The sequence below is a fragment of the Eulemur rufifrons genome, chromosome 6 (genome assembly GCF_041146395.1).
Source record: "Eulemur rufifrons isolate Redbay chromosome 6, OSU_ERuf_1, whole genome shotgun sequence".
Lineage (NCBI taxonomy): Eukaryota > Metazoa > Chordata > Mammalia > Primates > Lemuridae > Eulemur > Eulemur rufifrons.
This window is the reverse complement of record NC_090988.1, coordinates 70,258,883-70,284,125: the sequence shown is the minus strand read 5'-3', so window position 1 is coordinate 70,284,125 and position 25,243 is coordinate 70,258,883. Positions and strand designations below refer to the sequence as shown.

General features: G+C 36.8%; 1 protein-coding gene across 3 annotated transcripts in view; it reads right to left on the bottom strand.

Moving 5' to 3' along the window:
* Positions 1-25,243, bottom strand: part of NELL1 (neural EGFL like 1) — a 720,354-nt gene that overhangs the window by 30,028 nt on the left and 665,083 nt on the right. For 2 of the 3 annotated variants that reach the window (XM_069469706.1, XM_069469704.1), the window contains one exon: positions 5,813-5,953. The exons of the other annotated variant lie outside the window; for it this stretch is intronic. In XM_069469706.1, coding sequence (XP_069325807.1) covers positions 5,813-5,953 — 141 coding nt within the window. The remainder of the gene's footprint in view (positions 1-5,812; positions 5,954-25,243) is intronic. 3 annotated transcript variants of the gene reach the window in all.

Below are 25,243 nucleotides of genomic sequence, written 5' to 3'. Positions count from 1 at the left end.
ATCTAGGCCTCTGTGTCCTTAAAACCTGCCTCTCCGTTATATCACACTAAGCCTTCATAACTCCACACCCTCTCAGCGAGGTTTGTCACACAGAACATTTTTACAGATAGAATATTGCCAGGTTCTACCCCTTTTCATCTCCACTCCTATGAGAAAAAGCCGCTGGGCAAAGGAAGCTGAACCCAAATCATTCTTAAGCCATTTCAATTATTCTGGACACATCAATCAGTTAAAATGGAAATCTCTTCCACAAGAGATTCCAGCAGAACCTTTCCAGGTTTTTTTATGTTGCTTCACTTGGTGACAACCGTTGCAGCAGCTATTCTGACAAGTAAGTCCTCATGGTGCCATTACAGTGACCAGAGAGCAGCCTGCAGAGTCTAGGAGCCTGCTTCACCCAACTAAGACCTGTATAACAGGCAACAATGAGAGGCTGAGAGGTGCCCTGTCCTATGGGAATGGCTATATTTAACCCTCAAGTGTGCCTTGATCAACAAAATGGGCTTATTGGAATTTGAAAATTTTGTTTGATAACTAAAAAAAAATGCATGACCAATACAATTTAATTCAACACAAGTCTATAAAAGATATCAAAAGCCTCAACTGTCCTATAGGTGATAAAAATATGATTAAGAACACAAGCCTAATCTGGGAAGTTCTATAAAAGAAGGGCAAATAAATGGCTGTGGGGACACATAAGAGGGAGGAAGTTTTACTGTTATTATTAGAGAAAATATATGACAGTGGTTTTCTACATTGGCCGAACAGTGTTTCTAATCACTTGGGGAAAAAATTACCTCATGAAATAAGCCATGCACAGACAGACAAATACTGCATGTTTTCACTCATATGTGGGAGCTAAAAAAGTTGATCTCATGGAGGTAGAGAGTAGAATGATAGATACCAGAGGCTGGAAAGGCTTTGTGGGTGGGAGGGGATACAGAGAGATTGGTTAGTGGGTATAAACCTACAGTTAGAAGGAAGAAGTTCTGATGTTCTATAGCAGGGTAAGGAGAGCATAGTTAATAACAATCTATTTCGTATTTCAAAATAGCTGAAGAGAAAACCTGAAATGTTCTCAACATATAGAAATGATGAATATGTGAGGTTATGGATACCTCAACCACCCTGACTTGATCATTACACATTCTATGTATGTAACAAAATATTACACACACCCCATAAATATGTATAAATATTATGTATCAATAAAAATAAATTAGTAAATATTTTTTTAAAAAATGACCTCAGTCTAGGCCCCACAGCAGTCCAACTGTATATGGATCTTCAGGGTGTGATGCCTGATGATAGGTGTTTTTAAAAAGCTAATCAGATGAATATTCTATGAAACAGATTTGAGACTCACTGTTCAGAGGGTAGGACTTCAATAGGATTTTGACTAGTGATAGGGACAGTCAGGGAAAAGCATACAAACAGAAAAAAAAGAGGAAAGAGAGCGCAGAGTTTGGAAAGAACAGATTAACAATTTGAATAGGCTTGAGTATCCATGTGAAGTATAAGAGGGAACAGAGAAAAAAGAAAAGTTTCATTTGCAGGAGTAAGACCATGAAGACAGATTGACATTTGGAGGAGTCTGAATCTCATTTTAAAAATATGTATAATATAGCTCCTTATGCATGCTGTTGTTAATTATATGTTAGTTTTCATTTCTAAATGACCTATATAACTATGCCTAGACAAAGAAGCAGTTGTTCACAACTTTTATATTAAAACAGAATAACTGACTCCCACCACTGCCTCAAAACACAGAGTGCATTTGTACGCCACAGTAACAAAGATCACTCACTGCCATCATCTTCTTCTGCAAATACCAATTTGCAAATTTTTGTGTGCTCTTCTTTTTCTCATGGCATTATAAAGATATGCATGCAAATGAGACAGAGAGAGAGAGAGAGAGAGAGAGAAACTAACTTATAAGCTCTTCAAGAATTATGATTCTGTTAGCCTCTATTATACCGAGGACTGCTCATTTCTTCAATCATATGATCTACTTTAGGAGAAAGAGGCAAATCTTAAATATTTTTTGCTCAAAAAATAACAAATTTTGCATGGGTGCTATTTTTATGATGTCAATGGTACTTGATGCTTACAGTAACTAATAAGACCAATAGAGCAGGTCCTATTATCCTTGTCTGACAAAAAAAGGCATGGAGTGACAGGACACTATTCTTCTAAAAGCCTAAAGTGCTACATTTTAGAGTCTAACATACACCATTCTCATCATTGTCTAAGGAAAAAAAATATATACCTGAATACACTTGAAAAACTACTTTTCTTTAAATTTTAAAGGCTGCTTTAGATGCTGTTTTTTTTTTTCTTTTAGATGTGAGCATTAGTGGTTGATGTTATTTAGGGCTCATTCTGGTGTGCTAATTTTCAGTGCTATTAAGCTATTTTATTATGATTCAGAATAGGTCGGGTCATAAATCCCTCAAGAACAGACATCTTAACTTGTTCATAACCATATTTCCAGAAGACCTAACACAGTGTTTGTATGATGGTTATTCTCAATAAATTATTTTTTCTGAAATAAAAGACTTACATAGTTTTGTGATATTTAACATCTTATGTACCACAATCTACACAGCTAGTTATGCCAGTCCAAACAGAAAATAAATCTGACCTGATACAGTTTTAACTGTCTATTCCTTCAATCATTTGAAGGAATGCGCATACGCATTGAATATCTACTATTTGCCTACATTTTTCAAGGAGCTGGGGGAGGGGCACAGTTGTAAAAGACAGACAAGGTATCTTCCCCCCAACACTTGTATACTTGTGGCAAGAGACAATTATACCCATGTGCGTGCATAGTAAATTTGGGAATAAAAAAATGCTAAAAAAGATATAGAGTATTATAGTGAAGTGACTGAGGAAGGGTTGTTTACTTCAGATAAAATAAGGAGGGTTTCCATAAAGAAGTGACATGTAATCTGAGACCTACATAATAACAAGACAGCCATGCAACAAGACAGGTGATGAGGGCTCCAAACAGAACAGTAAAGGCAAAGGCCCTGAAACTGGGCTGAGCTTGTCGTGTTCAAGGCATGAAAAAATCAAAAAGGCTCACATATTTAGGAGATGAGTCCAAGAAGTAAGCAGGGACAATATCACCTGAGACCTTGAGGGCCATGCAGAGCAAGAAAGCTATTTTACATTCATGGGAAGGCATTAGAAGGTCATAACAAGAAAGTGACATGGTCTGATTTACACATCTGTTTGTCCAAGAAATATTTGGAATCAACAAACTGTTCTTAACTACCAAAGAAACACTGTATGGTGGTTAGATCTCTACTCTTACGAAGGCTCATTTACAAAGATTTTTTCCAAAAGTGTGAAAACGAAAGGAAATTCAGATTAATAATCATCCAAATTAAAAATGTTAATAATCAAAATGATTCTATGTTTTCTCAAGGAGTCCAGTCTGCTGAGGATTTCCTGTGCATACCAGACATACCAGGGATGGGTTCATAAGTAAAGCAAGGGCCTCCCCTGAGAGGAGGGATTTCACCCTCTCCTTCAGGTAAGCCCTTCAGCACTGCAGAAAGAAATCAGCCCCAGGACAGCTGCTAGGTGAGGTGCCTATAACACCTGTCATCCTAACAGGGACACTTATAGGAGTGACAGGGCACCATTGATACCTTACATCAGAACAACAGGCAAAAACGTGGACTGTCCCTAGATTATCCCTTGGCCTAGGCTTGATTCTCAACTGGTATCCAAACCAGCTATGTGGCTGGTGGCAAGGCATCACCCTTTCTGAGTTTATTAGTCACATGATGTGGTTGCATTTTCACATTTATTGAACACCAACTACCAAAGGGTCTCATTAGAGAGACAGAATAATAAAGCACATTCCTGCTCACAGTCTACTCAGAGAGAAAACAAAATAAAACCAACAAAAACAACAACAACAGCAAAAAACCCACTGCACTGTAGCACAAGTGAAGCTATTAAGAAATAAACCAAGGAGAAAGGTCTTGAGTTAGCAGAAGAGAGGACTAATAACTCCTAAGAAGACATCAAACAATACTTCATGGGGACCTGGTAAAATACAAGCTAAATTTAGGAAAATGAACAGAAATTCATATGTGAATCATCATGTTCCATTCCAGCCAGAGGGAAGAGCATGTATAAAGGCGCAGAAGTATGCAACACCATGGCAAGCCCTGGCTGTTAAAAACTGGTTTAACTAGCTGATCTCTAAGGTCCTTTATGCACCAAAACTCTGAGTCTTCCATTTTAATGTGAAATATAATTAGTAAAAATTAAAATTTTGTTTTAGTCCCCAATTTAATATATTAAATTAAAAATTCTATCAACCACAGCCAGTTGAGTTATCGCTATTCACATAACATTGATTTACAATGAGCTGCACATGTACAGAAGTACCTGGCAGTACACAAAGGAAAAATGTGAAGACCCAGGATGAATGCAAAACTCTCCATGAAATGGAGAGAGTTCATTACTTTAACAATAAAAGAAACAGAGTCTGGTGCAGAATGCTAAATATGCAGAAACATTTAAGGTAATAGCTAACTTTTATTGAACATTTAACAGATATTCATCCAATTAATTATCACAACACTCATATCAATTAGATATGAACACTATTTCTATTTTATAGATGAAATAGATGAGGTACAAACTAGATAAATCTTGCCCAGGTAAACTACTTAGAAGCGACAGAGCTGGAATTTGACTGCAGACAGCTGGCCTAAGAATCTATGCTTTTAATTACTATACTATATGCCTTTCAACAGTAACGTCAAGATTGTGGGGGACGGTTCATGATATGTGGCACGTGTTCTGTAATTCATTTTTGCTTTAGAGCAACATTGGTGGAGAAGTTGGAAAAACACTGACTGGATCTCAGCAACAGCCTCAGGGGGGGGGGAAAACAATATGTACTAAGCAAAGACAACAAATTTTCCAAATCAATTTCCCACTTTCTAATTTAGTAGCTTAAATGTTGGGAACCCAGGATCAGAATGCTTGCCCCCTGGGGTGGTCCAAATCAGCATTAAGAATTCAGCTGAGTCCACATGACATGAAAGAACTGGATTGGCCAAGGTTCTCATGGAAACAGTTACATTTTTGATCAGCTGTTTAGATTTCATGAATGTTGTAAGGTCTCGAAGGTGAACAACTCCATCTGTTAACTTCCTATATTCAGCATTTAACAGAACCACAAGCAGAACTGCAATTAAAGGAGACTATGCAAGAGATGATGATGGTGGCAATAGCAACAATAACAAGGTTAATGCAACTATGTTATATGTGTATCAATTCAAAGCTCGCAATTAAAAAATATCTGGTATCTTACTTAATCCTAATAATATGTGTGTATCATTATCCTCACTTTTACATATATATAGATGAAGGATCAGAGAGTGTAGTGAGTTTTGCAGTACAAGAGCTAAGATTTAAACTAAACTTTTAAATTCTAAATCTAGTACTATTTTCTCCTCTCCACGGTTGCCTCTCACTCAAACTGTCAAAAATTTCAGCAAGTCATCATGGTTTTGCTTAGAAATAACTAAATTCCATACCATATAGATCGAAGCTTTGTTCCTCTGACTGCCCCAGTTTCTATATAAAAATTCTAACACCCCACATAGTATAATCCCTGGCCTAATCCCTGAATTGTGGAGGGGAAAAAATTGAAAATTGATGATCTTAACCAATGTGCTGGCACATTTTAACACTGGGAGCTGAACAGAGTAGCAGAACAGGCTGCCCCTCCTGCAAACATTTAGGTGGACGGAGGGCATGGCTGAAAGCTGCTTACCAATACAGGACTCCCCGGACAGTGAATAGGTCCCATCGTCATGGAAACCGCTTCTGCACTCACAGTGGTACCACCCTGGCAGGTTAACGCAGCGGGAATGGTTGTGGCACTCAATGATTCCCTCTGTACATTCATCAATATCTGCCTCAGAGAAAAACACAAGCCCACCAGGACATTAATTTCTTTTGACACTAACCTTTCAGTAAACACCTCAAACATGCTCATGTCAACATATCAATTAAAACTGGTCAGTCAGCTAAAATGAAAGTTATACGAAGAAACAAATTCCATGTTTTTCTAGAGTCCAAGCAAATTGCAAGCTTCATTCTTGGGTGCTTTCTTACGTATTTAACAATGAATGAAAGCTGATGGTCATAAAGACATTCCTAACTCACATGATGTGTTAACTTCTGAATAAACAAAAACTAAATTGAAGATGTCTGGCAGAGTTTTGGTATTGGGTATATAGGACTTTTCTCAGATTCAATGTTTCTAAGTTGCTAATTCCAGATGTTATTTTGTGTTCTTTCAAAATACTTATGAACAAGGAAGTTTAGGAAACTCTGGGTTAAATAGTGTTAAACTGATTTTGTAAAGTTACAGTCCCAGAGACTTGTTATATTAATATGCCCCTCAAAGCTTTGAAAGAGGAATGATAATATGCACTGTTACCCAAATTTATTCGGCTGGTAAATGCTTTTTCTTGGGATACCAGTAACATCTTGCAAAACTAATGTTCTGGGGAACACAGTTTGGGAACTACTGTTCTAATTCTTTTAAAACTGCTGATTGATTATGCTAGTCAACCAGAGATTTTCATTCTTTACTCATTTCTGATGAAAGAAACTCTCCTGGGCTTTGTTTTTCTCTAGGCTCTGAATCTTTAGAATCAGGAAAATACCTGTATCAGGCACAGATTTGTTTAACCCAAATGCTTGCCTCTGAACTGAAGGAGGTTGACACATCATTGCAGAAAGAAGAGTTGCTAATTGTTAAACCAGGATCAGCTCATTCTTACAGAATTTCTCCATGTAATTAGTTCTTGGAATATAGCCATTGCTGGCTAGGAATCTTCTCCTACTTCTCTTGGAAATCTCTGAACTATGGCACTCTTATATGAATATAAATTTAATTAACATTGGAATATAACACATAATGGGTATAAAGCACACTTCGGGATCTTTTTCAACAGGGCCCTGTTGTAGGCATCAGCTCAGGGGCAACCAGCTACTAGTGGTTCTATTATCTTGACTAGTCCTGAATTGTGCATTGAGCTCTGAATTTAGTTTGAAACTGACAGTCTCATCTCATGGCTCTCTGGCCAAGTAACAAAAGAAAATGCGTAGCTCCTTATAGTGGGCAACTCCAGCTTTGCCTTTTACTGGCTGCCACCTTTTTGCTCTACAACAGGTATTGTTCAGCCCATAAAGTCCTTTCACACAGTATCCCTTAGGCTTCTATGCCATCAGTCTCAGGACCTGTTGCTCTTATTGAACCTTCAGTTATTACAGTCAGGCTGTGTGTGTGTTCATTATAAATCCCAGAAAATAAATTTCTAACAACTATGTAGATTGTCATTCCTCAAATTTTACAAGACTGGGCTCCCTGGAACATATGTTGGATCACTAAAAATTTCAAACCTTGGCATAGAGAAATGACTGGAGACAGTGGCTCACAGAGAGAATGGTCTTACCCCAAGTAACAGAGCCAGCTCGGTGCTTTTGGAATACATGGCAACAAAAGACACGTAACCAGAGAACTGACTTCCAGAGATGACTTCTATATGTTAGGCTGAAAGACAACTCTGTAACAAAGCAGCAACAAATTCTACCTCTGATATTTATTTCCAAAACTCGCAGAGAAGCAGTCATGATCACCATACACCCCGTTACCTGTAGGCTGCTGACAATACTTCAGGTAATAGCCATGGTTAGTGTTTTGGGAAACCAGGAAATACAAAAGTAAAAGCATCTCAATTAACCAAAGCCATTGTATGTTCTAGTTTGCCTGAAACAATCCTGGTCTCTACCTACTGTCCCTTTCACGCTCAAAATCATCCCAGTTGGAGGACAAATTATCTGATAATCTTATAAAATATAGTAACTCCTCCAGCCCTAAATTCAATAGGATATTTCTAGGAAGAGCAGGAGTGGTGAATGATGTTCAAATGCTTTTTCAAGTCATAGATATTTCTATTCCCAAAATGAAGTGATGAGAGAGACTAGCAAGAGCTTACGTGATCCAGCAGGGCAGAAGTTACCTGTACAGCACAGAAGACTCTCATAGACTGTGAAGACAATCAGACAGCAACACATCTACAACTTCCCCAGAGACACTAGGGAATCCCTGGCTTGCATTGGAAATGAGAAAAGTAATGGATATGCCCATTGCCTGGGAGCTGTGCTTCCCACAGCAGATTCTATGGACTCATTGGGAATAATCAGGGCTCATTGAACACACTGGCACCTCGTAACAAGGCTGCACATTTCTGTTCTCTGTGCAAGGTCTATAATTAAAGCCAGAAAATTAACTTTCCATGCAACCATACTGTACTTGAGCGGTGCTCACATTTTCACCATGTTCATAAAGCTGGCTGTTTCTTCTATGTAGGTTGTCAGGGTAGTATAAAAAGCAACCACCATAGATGCAAATGCAGAAAACACTTGGTGGCTTTCTGGCAATAGTTTGGGGACTTTACAAATTATAAATGATGCTTTCTCCCCAAGCTGGGTCGTAGCTGCCTTTGTCCTCAGAGATTTGTTTTTCTCAGTCAGTGCTAGCTACAGGCAAACAAATAAGACAGATGTTCTGGGAACGGGGTCTCTCTGAGTTCACTATGAAATCCGACTCTCTCACCCAAGGAATTCTGATAAATCACAGTGAGCCTGGCTGCACCTCACAGTGTGCCAGCCAACCCAAAGGAAATGAACAACCAAAAAGTCACCTTCCTTCCCTTAGAAAGTCCGAGGACTTTGATTAAATCTCAGTTTAATCCAGCAAAGACCTAAACATGTGACAGAGAAACAAGAGAAGCTGGGGTATTCTTGAGAGTGAAACCTACTGTATTCATTTCTGTATCCTCATTGCCAAGTGTCTGCCACACAATAACTAAGATTATTGTCCATGCCACACAGCTAACAAATGGTGAAATCTAGTTCAAAACCAGCTAGAACCTGTATCTGTCCCTACTCTTTCATATCATCTTGTTGACGAGTCAAGAAAGGATGATTTAGATAAACACAATGCATTTATTCAATTCTCTAAATATTTGTTCAGCTAAAAATATGTGGAAGGATTATTTTTGTGTTGTGGTGAATGTAAAGGTGAAGAAGACACGAATTCCTGAAATCCAGGAGCTCACAGTCCAGGGAGGAGTGATATATACTCATCTTTCAAACCCTAACCAATACCTTCTCCAAGTCCTTCAGACAAACAGGTCCTCTTTCCCCTAGTGACTCAGTACCTGTAAAAACATCAGTTTTAGCACCTCCCTAGTCATATCACAGTTTCCTTTTGTGTCCGTCACTCAAAAGCAAATTTCCCAAGAATATGGACAACTTATTCAGGCTTACCTTTCTAGGATTATTATTCCTAGTAATAGTTAGAAATGTGACTGTCAAGAGTGTGAAAGTGCCCGATATGAGTTTGTGGGAATGAATGAATGAAAAATGACTAATGAACTGAATGAAAGGAACAATGAATAAGTGCTATTATAAAGATTCAAAATATCACAAGATTTCTTGACATTTGCAAATCACAAATGTGCAATGTAAATTCACAAAACTGAATACAATAAGGTTGATTCAATATTTATGTTACTTTCCTCTAAAAGTACTTTCTACTTAATACTTTGCTGCTTCTCCTAATCTTTAGAGATTTTAAGGGGGTCCAATAGGAAACAAAAAGGTATAAATGCTATGATCTCATAATGAATAATTATAACAATAGTAATTGTTACAATAAAAAGTCCTATACATACCAGAAATTTGTTATTCACAATGAGACACAAATGAATACTCAAGGTTTCCCCCCCCACCCACAGGATGTATCATAAGCAATACACTGAATCTCATTTGGGATATACATTGAATTTGCTGCAGAAAGCCATTTGAAAACAAATGCTTGGCTTCTTGCAAAATCCTAGTTTCTTGAGTTGGATGAATCTCTTCTTCCATCTAATCTATCCCCTATTGAATTTGCTATCTGAAAATTTATAAAATCAATAAAGTTTTTCTCAAAGCTTATTTTCTAAGAGATACTTTTGTATTTCATATTAATTGGTTGAAGCTCACAGTGAAGTAGTAGTTCAAATTATGGTTGAATTACATCTTTTCTAAGAATTTATACAGTGATACTGAGTCATGAAGAAAAACTTCCAATATTTTCATTCATTCCAGTTTACTGAGTACCCACCACGTAATAGTCATTGTAGCATACTCTCTGATGCAGACATGAAAAGATAGGGTCTCTAGACACATAGAGTCTATGGGGAAACCGAAATATAAAACAAAAAAAGAAAGAAGGAAAAACAGTATGGGCTTTGGAGACAAACATTGTCTCCAAAGCCAAACGTGACTTCAAATTCCTACTCACCAGCACAGTAGTACATTGTTTAGCTTTTACAAGTCTTTGTTTCCTCATCTGTAGGTTGAGGATAATAAAATCAGACTTCATAGTATTGTTAAACAAAAAAGAATCTTAAGCAAAATTTATCATGTTTCTTTTATAAAATATTAACTTTGTACTAAGTATTACCACTAAAAGACAGAAGACATAATAAGTGGATTCAGAAAATCCACCCCCCCCCAAAAAAATGCTAATATCAGCTTGCTATCAGGAAACTAGTTAAGACTGAGAGACTATTTCTGGATCTTTAGAAATATTCATTTGTATTTTGAGATAAGTATAACACTGTAAAGCATTCAGGAAGCAAATCTATACATCTATAATATATACCCCATAAAACTTAGATTCTTCCTACCCAAAAAAGTTTACATAAATTTAAGGAAGTAGAATCAGTAACATAAATTGCTACAAGTATAGAAAACAAAAAAAAAATGATTATTATCTGATATTTGCTGAATGCCAGGATTGTACTGAATATAGCATGCAGATACCATGTGGTAGAAACAGAGTATTTTTTTTTTCCATCTCCTTTCCTTCTTGGGCTCCTAGGGGTGTGTCTTGAGTATGCTTCCTCTGTAGGCAGATGAGGCCAAGTGACCACTCTAGCTGTAGAGCTAGAAGTAATGTCATTTCAATATGGCCCATAAACATGCCTTATATGATTTCCCATGATATTTCCACCTGCTCACTACAGGCAAATGTCCATGGAAACCTAGGAAGCCCCATATTGAAAATGGCAGAAAATTTTATCCCTGGTTCCCTGTATGACTATGTAGCCCTTTCACAGACCTAAAACTATCATAGACTACTTATATGAATAAGAAATACATTTCTATGTTCTTGAGCCAGTTTGGAGCTGCTTTTAATTGCTAGCCGGCATTTCCTACCTACTATGATAGACCCTGTTCCATGTGAAGTGGAAAGACTGTGCTCATGTCAGAACTCATGCCGATATAATATCTAAAAACAAGCAAATAAGAAAAAAAAAAAAAAAAGGACCAATCCCAGACAATATAACCATCTAAAGGAATGGAAGATGGAAGAGGTTTTGTACTGAGAGTCAAGAGTCAAGATGATGTGTAAACCAGACAAAGCCTTGTAGTTAGATACACTTAAGTTTGAACCTGGTTCTGTTACTTTTCAGCTATGTGACTCTGAACAAGTTATTTATCTTTTTTAAACTTCAGTTTCCTTGGCTCCTAAAAGAGGATAACATTACTGTCTTACTCTGCTTTGTGTTGCTATAACAAAATACCTGAGACTGGGTAATTTATAAAGAAAAGATGTTTATTTGGCTCATACTCCTGGTGGTTGAAAAGCTCAAGATTGGGCAGCTGCATCTGGTGGGAGCCTCATGCTGCTTCAAGTCATGGCAGAAAAATGGAGGGGGGGGGGCAGTTGTGAGCACAGAGATCACATAGTGAGATAGGAAGCAAGGGAGAGAAACCAAGGAAGCCAGAATCTTTTTAACACCTCACTCTCATGGTTACTAACCTATTTCTACAAGAGCAAGAACTCATTCATCCTCATGGAAAGGCATTAATCTATTCATGAGGGATCTGCCCCCAAGACCCAAATGCTTCCCAACACTGCTACATTGGGGATCAAATTTCAACGTAATTTTGGTGGGGAAAAAAACACATCAAAAACCATAGCAATTATTAATACTTAGTTCATAATTTTGCTTTAAGGATAGAATGAAATCAATGTAAAAGCTACTCCACAAAGTCAGGCAGACATTTATTAGGGCTGCAATAATTATCATCCTCTACTTTATAATCCCCACTTGGCCACTGAGGTGCTATATGTCCATGCCAACACAGACTAAGTCTTCAAGCTTCAATTCCTTACATGAAAAAATGAAAGAATTGTGCACTTAAGGCCTCCTCTAGCTTTTATATCCTAGAAGATGGGAGATCTGGGCTTTGGGCTCATGACCTCATCTGCTGGTAACCAGCTAAATGACTGTGAGAAGGTTTAAGCAACCTCTTCACGCCTCAGTTTTTTCATCAGCGAAACTGCAATTTAAAAATATGCATGTTTGTCTGCCTCACCAAACAAGCTCCAATAAGGTGTGAACAAGCTCTGGAAAGTTAATTAATTGCTACATAAAATATATGGTGACATCATTATTACTGTTTCTTCTTTGTAAGTCCTGATTAGTTACTAGTTTGGGTCCATTAAATTAAAAGATACCTGCTATTAATAATGATGTCAATTGTATTGGTGATATGGCTCTCTGCCTTTTGTAAATCTCTTTCTTTACTGACTTTGCACAAGAGAACGTTCCCTTCTTGGTTGTGCCCATCTAATTTTATCTCTGAAGACTTTCTTTTTGTCTGTCTATCCTCTAACAAATTGTGGCCAAATTCTTCTATAAAGAATCTATCTATTCACATTTCAACTCTCCCCTTTAGACTGGAGGCTCTCTGATATACCTCTCTAAACTGACCTCTTACACAAGTCCAGATATACCTTACTATTGCCTCTGGATTAGCTAATCTCAGAGGTCTCTTCCTTTCAGACTCATTCTGCCAAAAGCTTAACATATATATCTTTCTATGTATCAAACTTAATTTCCACCCCAGCACTCTTTCCTCACTCTCATCTCCCATAATCAATGAATAAAAGGTCCAATTCTTATAATGGCTTGCAAAGCCTTATGCAATTTCCTTCTCTTACCTCTTTGAATTCATTAACCACTCTTCCTTTTTCTTTAAGACAGAGTCTCGCTTTGGTGCCCGGGCTAGAGTGAGTGTCAGCCTAGCTCACGGCAACCTCAAACTCCTGGGCTTGAGCGATCCTATGCCTCAGCCTCCCGAGTAGCTGGGACTACAGGCATGTGCCACCATGCCCGGCTAATTTTTTCTATATATATTTTAGTTGGCCAGATAATTTCTTTCTATTTTTAGTAGAGATGGGGTCTCGCTCTTGCTCAGGCTGGTCTCGAACTCCTGACCTTGAGCGATCCACCCGCCTCGGCCTCCCAGAGTGCTAGGATTACAGGCATGAGCCACCGCGCCTGGCCCACTCTTCCTTTTTCTTACCCAGGACAGCCACACTGGCCTCCTAGCTATTCTTCAAGCATACAAGCCTTTGCACATGCTGTTCCTTCTGCCTAGAATGTTCTTTCAGATATTTCTAGTGCTTAATCTCTCAAACACCTCAACTCTTTACTCAAAGCTTCACCCACCCCCGTGAGTTTTTTCTTCACCGCCATATCTAAAATTAAGACCATCACCTACTCACTTCAGCCCAAGTATTCCTTACCCTTTCTTGCTATATTTTTTCCTTTGTACCTATTGCCATCTAACAAACTTTATATTTTACATGCATACCTTGTTTTTTATCATTTTTCTCCTTAATGGTTTTCAAACTCTATGAGATGGCAAAAGGACAAAACTGGATCTGGAACTTAGTAAGCACTAAATGAATATTTACTGGATGAAGAAAAAGAGGGAGGAAAAGGCAGAGGGAGGGAAGGAAAATGCACTGGAAATTCTTCCTTTGATGTTGTTTAAAAATCTGCATTGTATTAATTCTCTAGATCTGATGCCAACACCATGCCCCAGTTCCTTATTTTCTCAGACCTGAATGAGTGAGGTAGCTCCTGGCTGTTCTTTTTAGTCACTGTGCTCTCCAATCCATAGCACTATCAGGCTAATCTTCCCAAAGCTAATCACTAAGGAAAATTTAAGTAAAATAATAATAGCTATTCTGGCACTCAATAGCTAATTCAACCTGGGTAAGTCACTTTTCAACTCAATACATTAATGCTCTTATTTGTATAATACGCAAAGATTAAACTGAATAAGTATTTTTCACCTAGTACTCTACAGAACACTAAATTTCTATGGAGGTTCTCTTAGGCATACAAGGTGACTCTCAGCTGGACTCATCTTGAGTGACCATGACATTTCTGAAATACAGATCTATCAAAGTTTCACTGCTATGAACATTGACGATTTTGAAAGCATTGAACTAGATCATATTCACTCCAAGCCTGAAAATCCTATGATTCCGTGATTTTTTTTTAATATCCTGATCCTCTAGTAATTACAAATGATCCTTATTATAAAAATCTCCTACCAGGAATTCAAATCATAAATAATTGACCTCACTTTGACTACCAATTTGCCTTTATTTCCCAAAACTCTTGAGCACAAAACCTTTGTACTCTCTGGGGTGACTGCCTTAAGTACCCCCATATTCCATTTCAGGCTTCCCATCCTGCAAATGATTGTTTTTAAATTAAAAACCAAGCACAAGTTTAATTCCACCAAGAAATTCTCTTTCTTTTCTCTGAATTCCTATAGTATTTAACAATTCTCCCACCCCATTTAACTCTGACATAGATTCTGGTTGAAAATTCTGTGTTTCTTGCTACAGTTTCTCTCTCTGTCAAATATAAAGAATTTTTGAACTTCCACCCATTACTAATTTACTATGTGTGTCAGGTTCTCTGACAAATGCTTTATATTCACTACTTCATTTGATCTTCAGAATGCCTCTGAGATAATTTGAATTACCCTAATTTTACAGAAAAGTAGAGGCTTAGATGTTTAAATAATATACCCATGGTAAAACATCTGGAAAGTGGCAGAATGGGGATTTAAGCCAAGGTCTATTTGACTTCCAAATATTAATCCATACTATTAAACATTATATTATGCAGCCTTCTGCACATCTGGGGGAAAGAGGAAGCTTTTCTTTCTTTTATTATCATCCACAGGAAAGCACCATTTCAGGCCTAAAGCTGACTTAACTCATTGTTACCAACAGGTTTCTAGATGAAGGAGTTGAATGGAGATTTCAGCCAGTGCTACCACAGAGGAGGCAGAATTTAGAGTTTGAATCTAGCCAAATTAACTGCTTACTGTAAACTAAATAAACACTCCCGAGGAAAATTCTACCTCATAAAGTAGGAACATAATACCCAATACACAATAAAAATTTACTAGATATCTAAAGAAATAGGAAAATGTGATCCATACTAAAGAAAAAAAGCAGATAATAGAAACCAACACCACTCTCGCTCAGGTATTGGATTAAGTATAGAGGACTCTGAAAAAGCTGTTAATATGTTCAAAGACTGAAAGAAAAAAACAGACTGAGATGAATAATGAGCAGACTTCTACTATCAACCAAGATGGAGTAACAGAGACTGCAGTTACCAACTTACCTGAAATAAACAGAAACAAATCAACCAATATATATATGAAAAACTAGTTTTCAATGTACTGGAAATCAGGCAACTAGGGAGAGTGATCCCTGAGAGACATAAACCAAATGAGAAGAGTGCTGCAATTTCCCTAGTTTACTACCTTAGGAGAAGTCCAGGCCATGGTGCAAGAGAGGAACTCAAGAGGAGCCCAGTGGACTACCTGGTCGAGGTTATGAAGATGAGAACATGAGAAGACCAGGACAGACAGAGGCAAGGCTGCATATTGGAAAGAAGTACACAGAGACAAAATTCTGAAGTCTGCAGAGAATATCAGTCAAGTGTGCAGCAGAGTGTTAATCAGAAAATGAGTGTGACAAAACTATTCAAAGCTGAAGAAAGACCATCAAAATGGATTAGAGGTAATAGAGCTTGGTTCTTAGATAGGGAGGGTGATAGTGTATGCTTCCATAAGCCAGACTGGAAAATCTCATAAATCATTGGATAATACTGGATAGAGGACAGGAAAGTGTTTTACATCAGCAGTGGAGAGTAATTAGCCTTATATTCAACCCTGCTCTGGTCCCAACTAAAAATCTTAAAAGTAAGACCCAAAAGGATCAAGTTCTGTTTAACATCTTACCTGTGTCTTGGAAAAAAGCTCAGGAATATTTATAGGAATATAAAAATATTTATCATCCAACAAGGTAAAGTTCACATTGACTGAATATGATAAAGGATTATCAGGCTAAATAGAAACAGAAAAATCTGAATGAATCAAATGAAGGGGAAAGTAGATCATTTGACACCAATACAAAATTAACACAAATGTTAGAATTAGACAATAAGGACATGACAATAGTTACTGTGACTATTAATATGTTGAAAAGTTAAATAGAGATGAGAAAAGTTAAAAATAGTTTGATCAATTTATACATGTCTATCTATCTCCAAATGAAACTAATAGAAATACGAGCTACTTTGCATTGGATGAGAAATATGCTGGATGGGCCAACTGGCAGATTAGATTTTGCAAAAGACAAGTTTAAAATTTAAAAACATAGCAATAGAAAGTATCCAAAATGAGACACAAAGGAAAATAAAAAGGCTTTTAAAAATGAAAATATCATCAATTAGCTTATACAGAAGAAAATCATTTAGCCTAATGTATGTGTAATTGGAGTCCCTGAAGAAGAAATAAAAAGACAAGAAAAATGAAGAAATAACACCCAAATATTCCAAATGTGTTGAAAACTATAAGCAAACAAACCCAAAAAGCTCAATAAACCCAAGAAAAAAAACACATGAAGAACAACAAGACACATTATCATCAAACTTCCCAAACAAATGATTAAGCAAAAAATCTTAAAAGCAGTCAGAGCAACAAAAAAGATACGGTCCACGCAGAGGAACAAAGATGAGAATGTCAGCAGATTACTTTTGTGAAACAATGCAACAGAAAAGACAGTGAAATAACATCTTTAAAGCATTAAAAGAAAAAATGTCAGTTTAGGATTCTGTACCTAGCAGAAGTAAATTTCAAAAGTAAAGTACAATAAAGACCTTTCAGACATATAAAATCTGAAAGAAATCATCACTAGCTTTTCTGTACTATATGAAATATTAAAGGGAGTACTTCAGGTAGAAGGAAAATAATAACAGATGGAAATACAAATGTACACAAAGGAATTAAGAAAACTGGAAATGACATCCTCATGATAAACTTAGAAAATTATTTTCTTATTTAAATCTTTTAAAAAGATTTTTGACTGTTTATAAAAAAATAAAACTGCAATTTTGGGTTTAAAACATATGTGAAATTAAATGTATGACAATGATAGTATAAAGCTCAACAGGCAAGAAATGGAAGTATACTACTATAAACTTTTTATATTATATATGAAGTTGTATAATTTGAAGATATACTATAATAAATTAAAGATGGATAGTATAAACACAAAAGTAACAAAAAAATAACAAAATATGATTCATAACTAATAAGGAAACAATAGAGATAAAATGAAATCCTAAAAATTACTCATTCAAAAAATGACATAAAATAGTAGAAAGGAAACAACAAATGAGATAAACAGAAAACAAATAGCAAGATGACAGGGTTAAACCTGACCATATCAGTAATCACAGTAAGTATAAATGGTGTGTATATATAACCCAAATTCTATATGCATTAAAACTATTTTTTCAAAAATGAAGATAAAATGAAGATATTTTCAAATAACCTAAAACAGAAAATCACAGCAAACTGACTGATACTACAAGAAATATTGAGGGTCGTTTTTAAGGCTGAAGGGGAAAGGCACCAGATGATACCTCAAATCCACTGGAAGAAATGAAGCATATTACCAATTTTAAATATATGAAAAAATATAAAAGTTACATGGATCTTTTTCTTCTATTAACTTCTTTAAAATGATTTTAAATCAAAAGTTATACTACTATTTTAGTATCCATAATGTATATAGATGTAACAAATGGCAACAATAGCAAAAAGGATAAGTGGGTGTTAAGTATACTGTGAAAATGGACTATAATGATCTAGCACAAGAACTCTAACTAGATTGATCAATTAAAGATGCATATTGTAATCCCTAGAGCAACCACTAAAAATAATAACAGAGGAATAGCTAAAAATCTAATAGAATAAATGTGTTTTATTAACCCCCAAAAGGCATAGATAAAAGAAACAGAAGAATATAAAACTAATTAAAAAAAACACTACAATGGTAGACCCAATCCAACCATATCAGTATTTACAATCAATATATATTGATAAAACACTTAGGCAAAGGCAAAGATTATCAGTTTAGACAAAAAAAAAGCAAGACCCAGTTGGTTGTTTGCTGTCTGCAAGGGATGTACTTTAAATACAAAAACACAAATAGGTTAAAATAAAAGTATGGGAAAAGATATATGCCATGTAGACATGAATGATAAGAAAGCTAGAATAACTATATTTATTTCGGAAAAAAAATAGGCTTCAAGATAAAGAAAATCTGCAAAGATAAAGGCATTTCATGAAAAGAGTCAATTCACCAGGAAGACACAACAATCTTAAATATATAGGTTTAATGGCAAAACTTCAAAATACATGCAACAAACTAAAATAACTCAGTGGGGAGGATACACGAAATCTGGAGATTTTAATCCTTATTTCAGTAATTGATAGAATTGATAGGCAGTATTTGATAGAAAAAAAATCAGCAAGAATACAGAAGATCTGAACAATACTAATTGGCATTTCTTAAACATTACAGCCACTTAAACATTATAGCCACACTACAGCATACACATTTTTTGGAAGTGAATATGGAATGTGGACCAAGATAGAACAAATGCTGTTTTCATAAAACAATCTCCAAAAAAATTCAAATGCTTGAAAACTCATAGAGTGTGTTCTCTGACCATAACAGAATTAAATTAGAAATCAAATAAAATAATAAGATATTTAGAAAAGGTACAAATATTTGGAAATTACACCACTTCCAAAAAAGCCCATGGATTAAAGAAGGAAAATATGAAATATTTTGAACTGAATGATGATAAAAATACAACAGGTTAAAATCTGTGGAAATCAGCTGAAACAGTGCCTAGAGACAAATGTATTGTGTAATACTTATATTTGAATGGGAGAAAAGTTTAAAGCCAATGATCTATGTTCCCACTGTAAAAAAATAAAATAAAATAAAAGACATGACCTATATCTGGTCCTGCCTACAAGACTAAGGTACATGAGATAGGATTAGTGCCAACATAAGAGGGCCTCTAGGACTCCACTGAACATAGCCTGAGGCAAAACAGCCAGATGCAATTTTTTAAAATAGTAACAACCAAAGGAAATACCAAAATATGATATGCTACACATCAAAACCAAAGGAAAGAGTCAAGGACAAAGATGGGCAAAGTCACCAGGGAGTACAGATCTGGGAGGATGGGAAGCAGCTCAGCACGGGGTAAGGAACAGGTGTGTGAGGAGAGGCTCAGGTAAGCAAGTGCTGAAGCACCTTTGGACACTGGGCCCTCAGTTGCAAGCGACATCTTAATCTTCCTTACCTCCCCTCTCCCCCCAAAAAAAATACTGGCTCACAAAACTGAAATTCAAGGGTCCTAGAGTCCATGAGATTCATGCAATCGAGCAATATTATCAGGACTCCGTCTGTATTTCTGCAATGCTCATCAGCATATTAGCATGATTGTAAGCCAGAAATTCTTCATGTAGTAGCCCCCAGATGTTCTAGGTTAACATAGTTCTAAATCTACCAAAAAGAGAGATTGTTACCAATAGTATTGAAACAAAATCTAGGATTTGAGCCTCATTCATCTTGGTTTGGTCATATACTGAGTCATGAAGTAATTGCTGTGGTGATGTCTGGGTTACCAGACCCCCCTAGAGCAAGGGTCAAATCAGAGCTACTTGACACATCTTAAACTGAGGCTTGAGAGGGACTGCTCCTCAGGAAATACTGGAATGCCATTACTAGAATGGGGACTGTATTCTAGGGAGACAAAAGGAACAGATTTCCCTTAGAAATGTTTCCCCGTGGATTTCTTGTCATGTCACTGCTATAGCATGTCGTGAGATGGATGTATTGGCTTGAGAAACCATGCTACTCTGAGTGCATGGCTTTCCGTTTGGAATGCGTCTTAGTCTAAGGGGCACCTTTCACATCTCTATTCTCCTCTTAGTGCCAAGTCAGAGAGCTTTTTTCCCCCAAAGTTCTGATACATGTATCTATTTTTGTCAATAAGATAAATAAAAAAGATATAAATGTCACTACGTTTACAAAGATGCCTCTTTGAGGGTTCTGAGACCATAACAGTGTAGAGTGGTTAGCACCAGGAATCTCTCTCCACACCTAGACGACAATTGCACTGGCAGAATCTGTCCCATGGGACCATTTTGAAACTCTAGAGTCTATTTGAAGTCTTGCAATTTCCAGGGGAAGGTTTAGAGGTTAAATTTTAGTCAATTTTAGCTGGTCTCATGGTAGCAGCTACCCATCCTTAACCCTCCAGCCATGCAATTTTTGTTTTCCTACTATGTCCTTACTGTTACACCTTTCCCATTACTTTCTGTATAAGAACTTTGAATGGTTTGCATAAAGAATGGTGAGGCCTTATTCTCAGAAAAAAAGTAGGCCCATCTCCCAGACCCTGGGGTACATATTAATAAATCATTCTTTGGTCTAAATTAGTGCTTCTCAAAGAGTGGTCCTCAGACTAGCAGCATTAACATCAGCAGGGAACATACTATAAATGAAAATTATCAGGTCCTTCCCAGCATACTGAATTAGAAATTCTGGGGATAGAGCACAGTAGTCTGTATTTAAACAAACTTGCCAGAGTTAACCCCGGGACCATACTTTGAGAAACATAGGTCTACAATTATAATGGTATCTTCATCCCTTTTCCCAGTGATTTTGTCCAGGTAAGGGCATGTGACCAAGTTGTGGCTAATGAGAAGAAAGGGCAAGTCTGCTGGGGATGGAGTGGCAGTGGGGCTGCCACTGCTGGTAAGATGACAGGTTTCCTAACATGTCCATTCTATTTAGCCGGATGGATAGATGGCCTGAGGATTGGTGATGCAGCCAACTTGGGACCTCAGGAAAAAATAGAATTAAATCATAGACACACAAACTAGTCCTTGGATATCACTGAGCTGCTGAACTAATCCTGGATCTACATATTACCAGGTTTTATAGATAATTAAGGACCGGTATTATTAATTCACAATTACTTGAGTTTTATGTTACTTCCAGCCAAAATAAATTCAACGAATAGAATATTCTTATACCTACTTTACAGATAAAGAAGCAAAGCTTTAGGCCGGGCGCGGTGGCTCACGCCTGTAATCCTAGCTCTCTGGGAGGCCGAGGTGGGCGGATTGTTGGAGCTCAGGAGTTCGAGACCAGCCTGAGCAAGAGCGAGACCCCATCTCTACTAAAAATAGAAAGAATTATATGGACAGCTAAAAATATATATAGAAAAAATTAGCCGGGCATGGTGGTGCATGCCTGTAGTCCCAGCTACTCGGGAGGCTGAGACAGGAGGATCGCTTGAGCCCAGGAGTTTGAGGTTGCTGTGAGCTAGGCTGACGCCACGGCACTCACTCTAGCCCGGGCAACAGAGTGAGACTCTGTCTCAAAAAAAAAAAAAAAGAAGCAAAGCTTTAAAGAGATCAAATAATTTCCATAAGGCAACCTATCTAGTATATGATATGGTAAGTTTTGAATTTGTTTTCCTCTGAATCTAAAACATCATCAGACTACTCTACCTCTCCACAGGCCACACTGTTACTCCCACCAAACTATAGGCCTGATGATAGGGAAGCAGAGTGGCTGTGTTTGCCTTTTTCTCTTGATGCCATTCTATCTAATCCTGAGTTTCTTTATGGACTTGAGAATTCCTGGTTAAGATGGTAGTAGAGCCATTCTGAATGATGGCTTATTTTCCTGCTTACAAGGAAGAACACAAATTGGTTTTTAATTTATTCTTACAAGATATTAAAACCTATCCCTTTAAGGACAGGTCCACATTTTTTATTTTGAGTATTCCAATAGCTTGCATTATTCATAGTGGAGATATTTATGTAGACACGATCAATAAGTTAATTTACCTCCAAATAAAATAGGGAGGCTTTAGCCCCCAATGAAAAATGAAGAATTTAAGTCAATCAGTCCTTTAGGAAGCTTCACCATATTTCTGTCACCATCTGATTATACACAGAGAAAAATTCTTTTATGTTATGTAATGGCAGATAAGCAACAATCATAATAAAAATGTTATTTTGGGGGAAAAAATCTTTATTTGTCAAATTCACAAATGTTTTTGTAATTGTGTTTTTAAAAGGGGGAAATAAAAGTGCTTTTTTTCCCTCTTCTATGAGTTGGAGAAGAAAGTCAGAAGAGAAAATACAAGCACACTCTTAATAGATAGCAGCACCAGGGTTTATGATTCCCAAAGAGCATTTATGCTGCTTTGCCTGGTTATAGATCCATGGTATTCTGGATGCACCTGGACTGAAAATGCATTTGCAGGACTGACGCAGCTCACAAGGGATCGAGAGCTGGAGCTGGCCCCATGCAGGAGAATCTATGACTTGGAAATGTTGGAGCCAAGACCAAGTAATTACAAGTAGAAACAAAGGGATTGAATCATTTCTCATTGAATAAACTTAACCACACATTTGAGAATTCACTTAGATATCTAGAGAGGACAGACTACAGCGAGGGTAGATTATATGGAGCGGGAATCATTCAAAAATGAATTAAAGGATAATGTCATTGTCCATGGCCATTCACCATATGTTTCATTTCAGGTCTGTGGAGAAACAATGCTCTTTTCAATTGTGTGTGTTAGTCATCGTAATACTGGTGATGACTCAGCATGTCTAAATCCTACATGCTAGAAATCATTGAATTATAGAAGAACAGAAGAATGGAATTTCTATATGCCACCATATTCAAGGCCATACACTCCAAAGATTAGAGGATCCAAGCAGGCAATCTAAATGAGTGATGTAGCCCAGGTGTTGGTAAACTAGAGCGAGTACATGTTGTGCCCAAGGGGAGAAGCCATTACATAACTCCTAAAAAAATGTTTCCATGCCTTGTTGGAATCCCAGAAAGGACCACTCCTTCCCTCAGTTGAAGGTTCACTGGCTGTCTGTCTATCTGACTATGAGGTTGGTTTTATTTAATTTTTTGAAAACACCATTTAGACCAACACTGTGCAGGACACATAAAACGTCTTAATTGAACTTGAGCTCTCAGTTGCAAATTCTGAGTACAAAACTATTCTTTTACATGTAGGAAAATAATTGAGGTCTAATGAAAGAAGTGATTTGCCTAATGTTTCCTAGCTGGTGGGAAAAGTACCTAACAGCATATACCATGAATCAATTCAACAGCTTTTTTTTCCCCATTGTTCTTCACTGTGTGGATGGATGGGTGGATTGATTGATTGATTGATTGATTTTTTGCAGGACTTTTTTAAAATTTCAGAATATTATGGGGGTAAGAATGTTTTGGTTCCATGAATTGTTTTTGCACAGCTTGAGTCAAAGTTATAAGTGTGTCTATCACCCATATAATGTGCACTGTACCCGTTGGGTGTGAATTTACCCATCCCCTTCTCCCCTTCCCACCTGCTTGATTTCCGTTGAATTTTACTACCATATGTGCACATGAGTGTTGATCTTTAAGCTTCAGTTTAGTAGTGAGTACATGTGGTTTTTATTCTTCCATTCTAGTGATACTTCCTTAAAAGGATGGTCTCCAGTTTTATCCAGGTCACTACAAAAGGTATTAGTTCACAATTTTATTTATGGCAGAGTATACATATACCACATTTTCTTGATCCACTCATGTATTGATGGACACTTGGGTTATTTCCACATCTCTGTGACTGTGAATTGTGCTGCTATAAACATTCAAGTGCAAGTATCTTTTTTATAAAATGTCTTTTTTTTCCTTTGGTTAAATACCCAGTAGTGGGATTGCTGGATCAAATGGTAGATATACTTTTAGTTCTTTGAGGTATCTCCAGAGTACTTTCCATAGAGGCTGTACTGGTTTGCATTCCACCAACAGAGTGTAAGTGTTCCTTTCTCTCTGCATCTATGCCAGCATCTGTCATATGGTACTTTTTGATAAAAGCCATTCTCACTGGAGTTAGGTGATATCTCATTGTGGTTTTAATTTGCATTTCCCAGAGTAGAGATGCTGAGCATTTTTTCATATGCTTATCTTCTTTTGAAAAGCTTGTGTTCATGTCTTTTCCCCACTTTTTAATGGGGCTGTTTGATGTTTTCTTGCTGATTCGCTTGATTTCTTTGTAGATTCTTGTTATTAGCCCTTTATCAGATGCATAGCATGCAAATATTTTCTCCCATTCTGTAGACTGTCTATTCGCTCTATCAATTGTTTCCTCGGCTATGAAGAAGCTTTTTAATTTAATCATGTCCTATTTATTTATTTTTGTTATTGCTATGATTGCCTTTGGGGGTCTTCCTCATAAATTCTTTGCCTACACTGATATCTCTAAGAGTTTTTCCAACCTCTTCTTCCAGAATTCTATTAGTTTCATGCCTTAGGTTTAAGTCTGTTATCCTCATAAATTAATTTTTGTGAGTGAAGATTAAAGAACAGTGATGTGAAATTGCTAGACATATTTAAAAGAAGCATATGTATGTGCATATATACACACACACATACAGAGAATCATGTGCCACATAACAATTTTTGGTTAACAACAGACCACATATATGACAGTGGTGCCATAAGCTTATAATATCATATTTTTACTGTATCCTTTCTATGTTTAGATATATTTAGATATACAAATACCATTGTTTTATAATTGCCTACAGTATTCAGCACAGTAACATGCTGTACAGGTTTGTAGCCTAGGAGCAATAGGTACCATAGTAGGCTATACCATCTAGGTTTGTGTAAATACACTCATGATGTTCACACAATCACAATATCACCGAATGATGCATTGCTCAGAATGTATCCCTGTCATTAAGCAATGCCTGACTATATATGTGTATGTGTAAATATATATTTATCTTTTGTACATATGGGCATCTATCACTTAATGTGTACCCAAAGACATTGCTATAT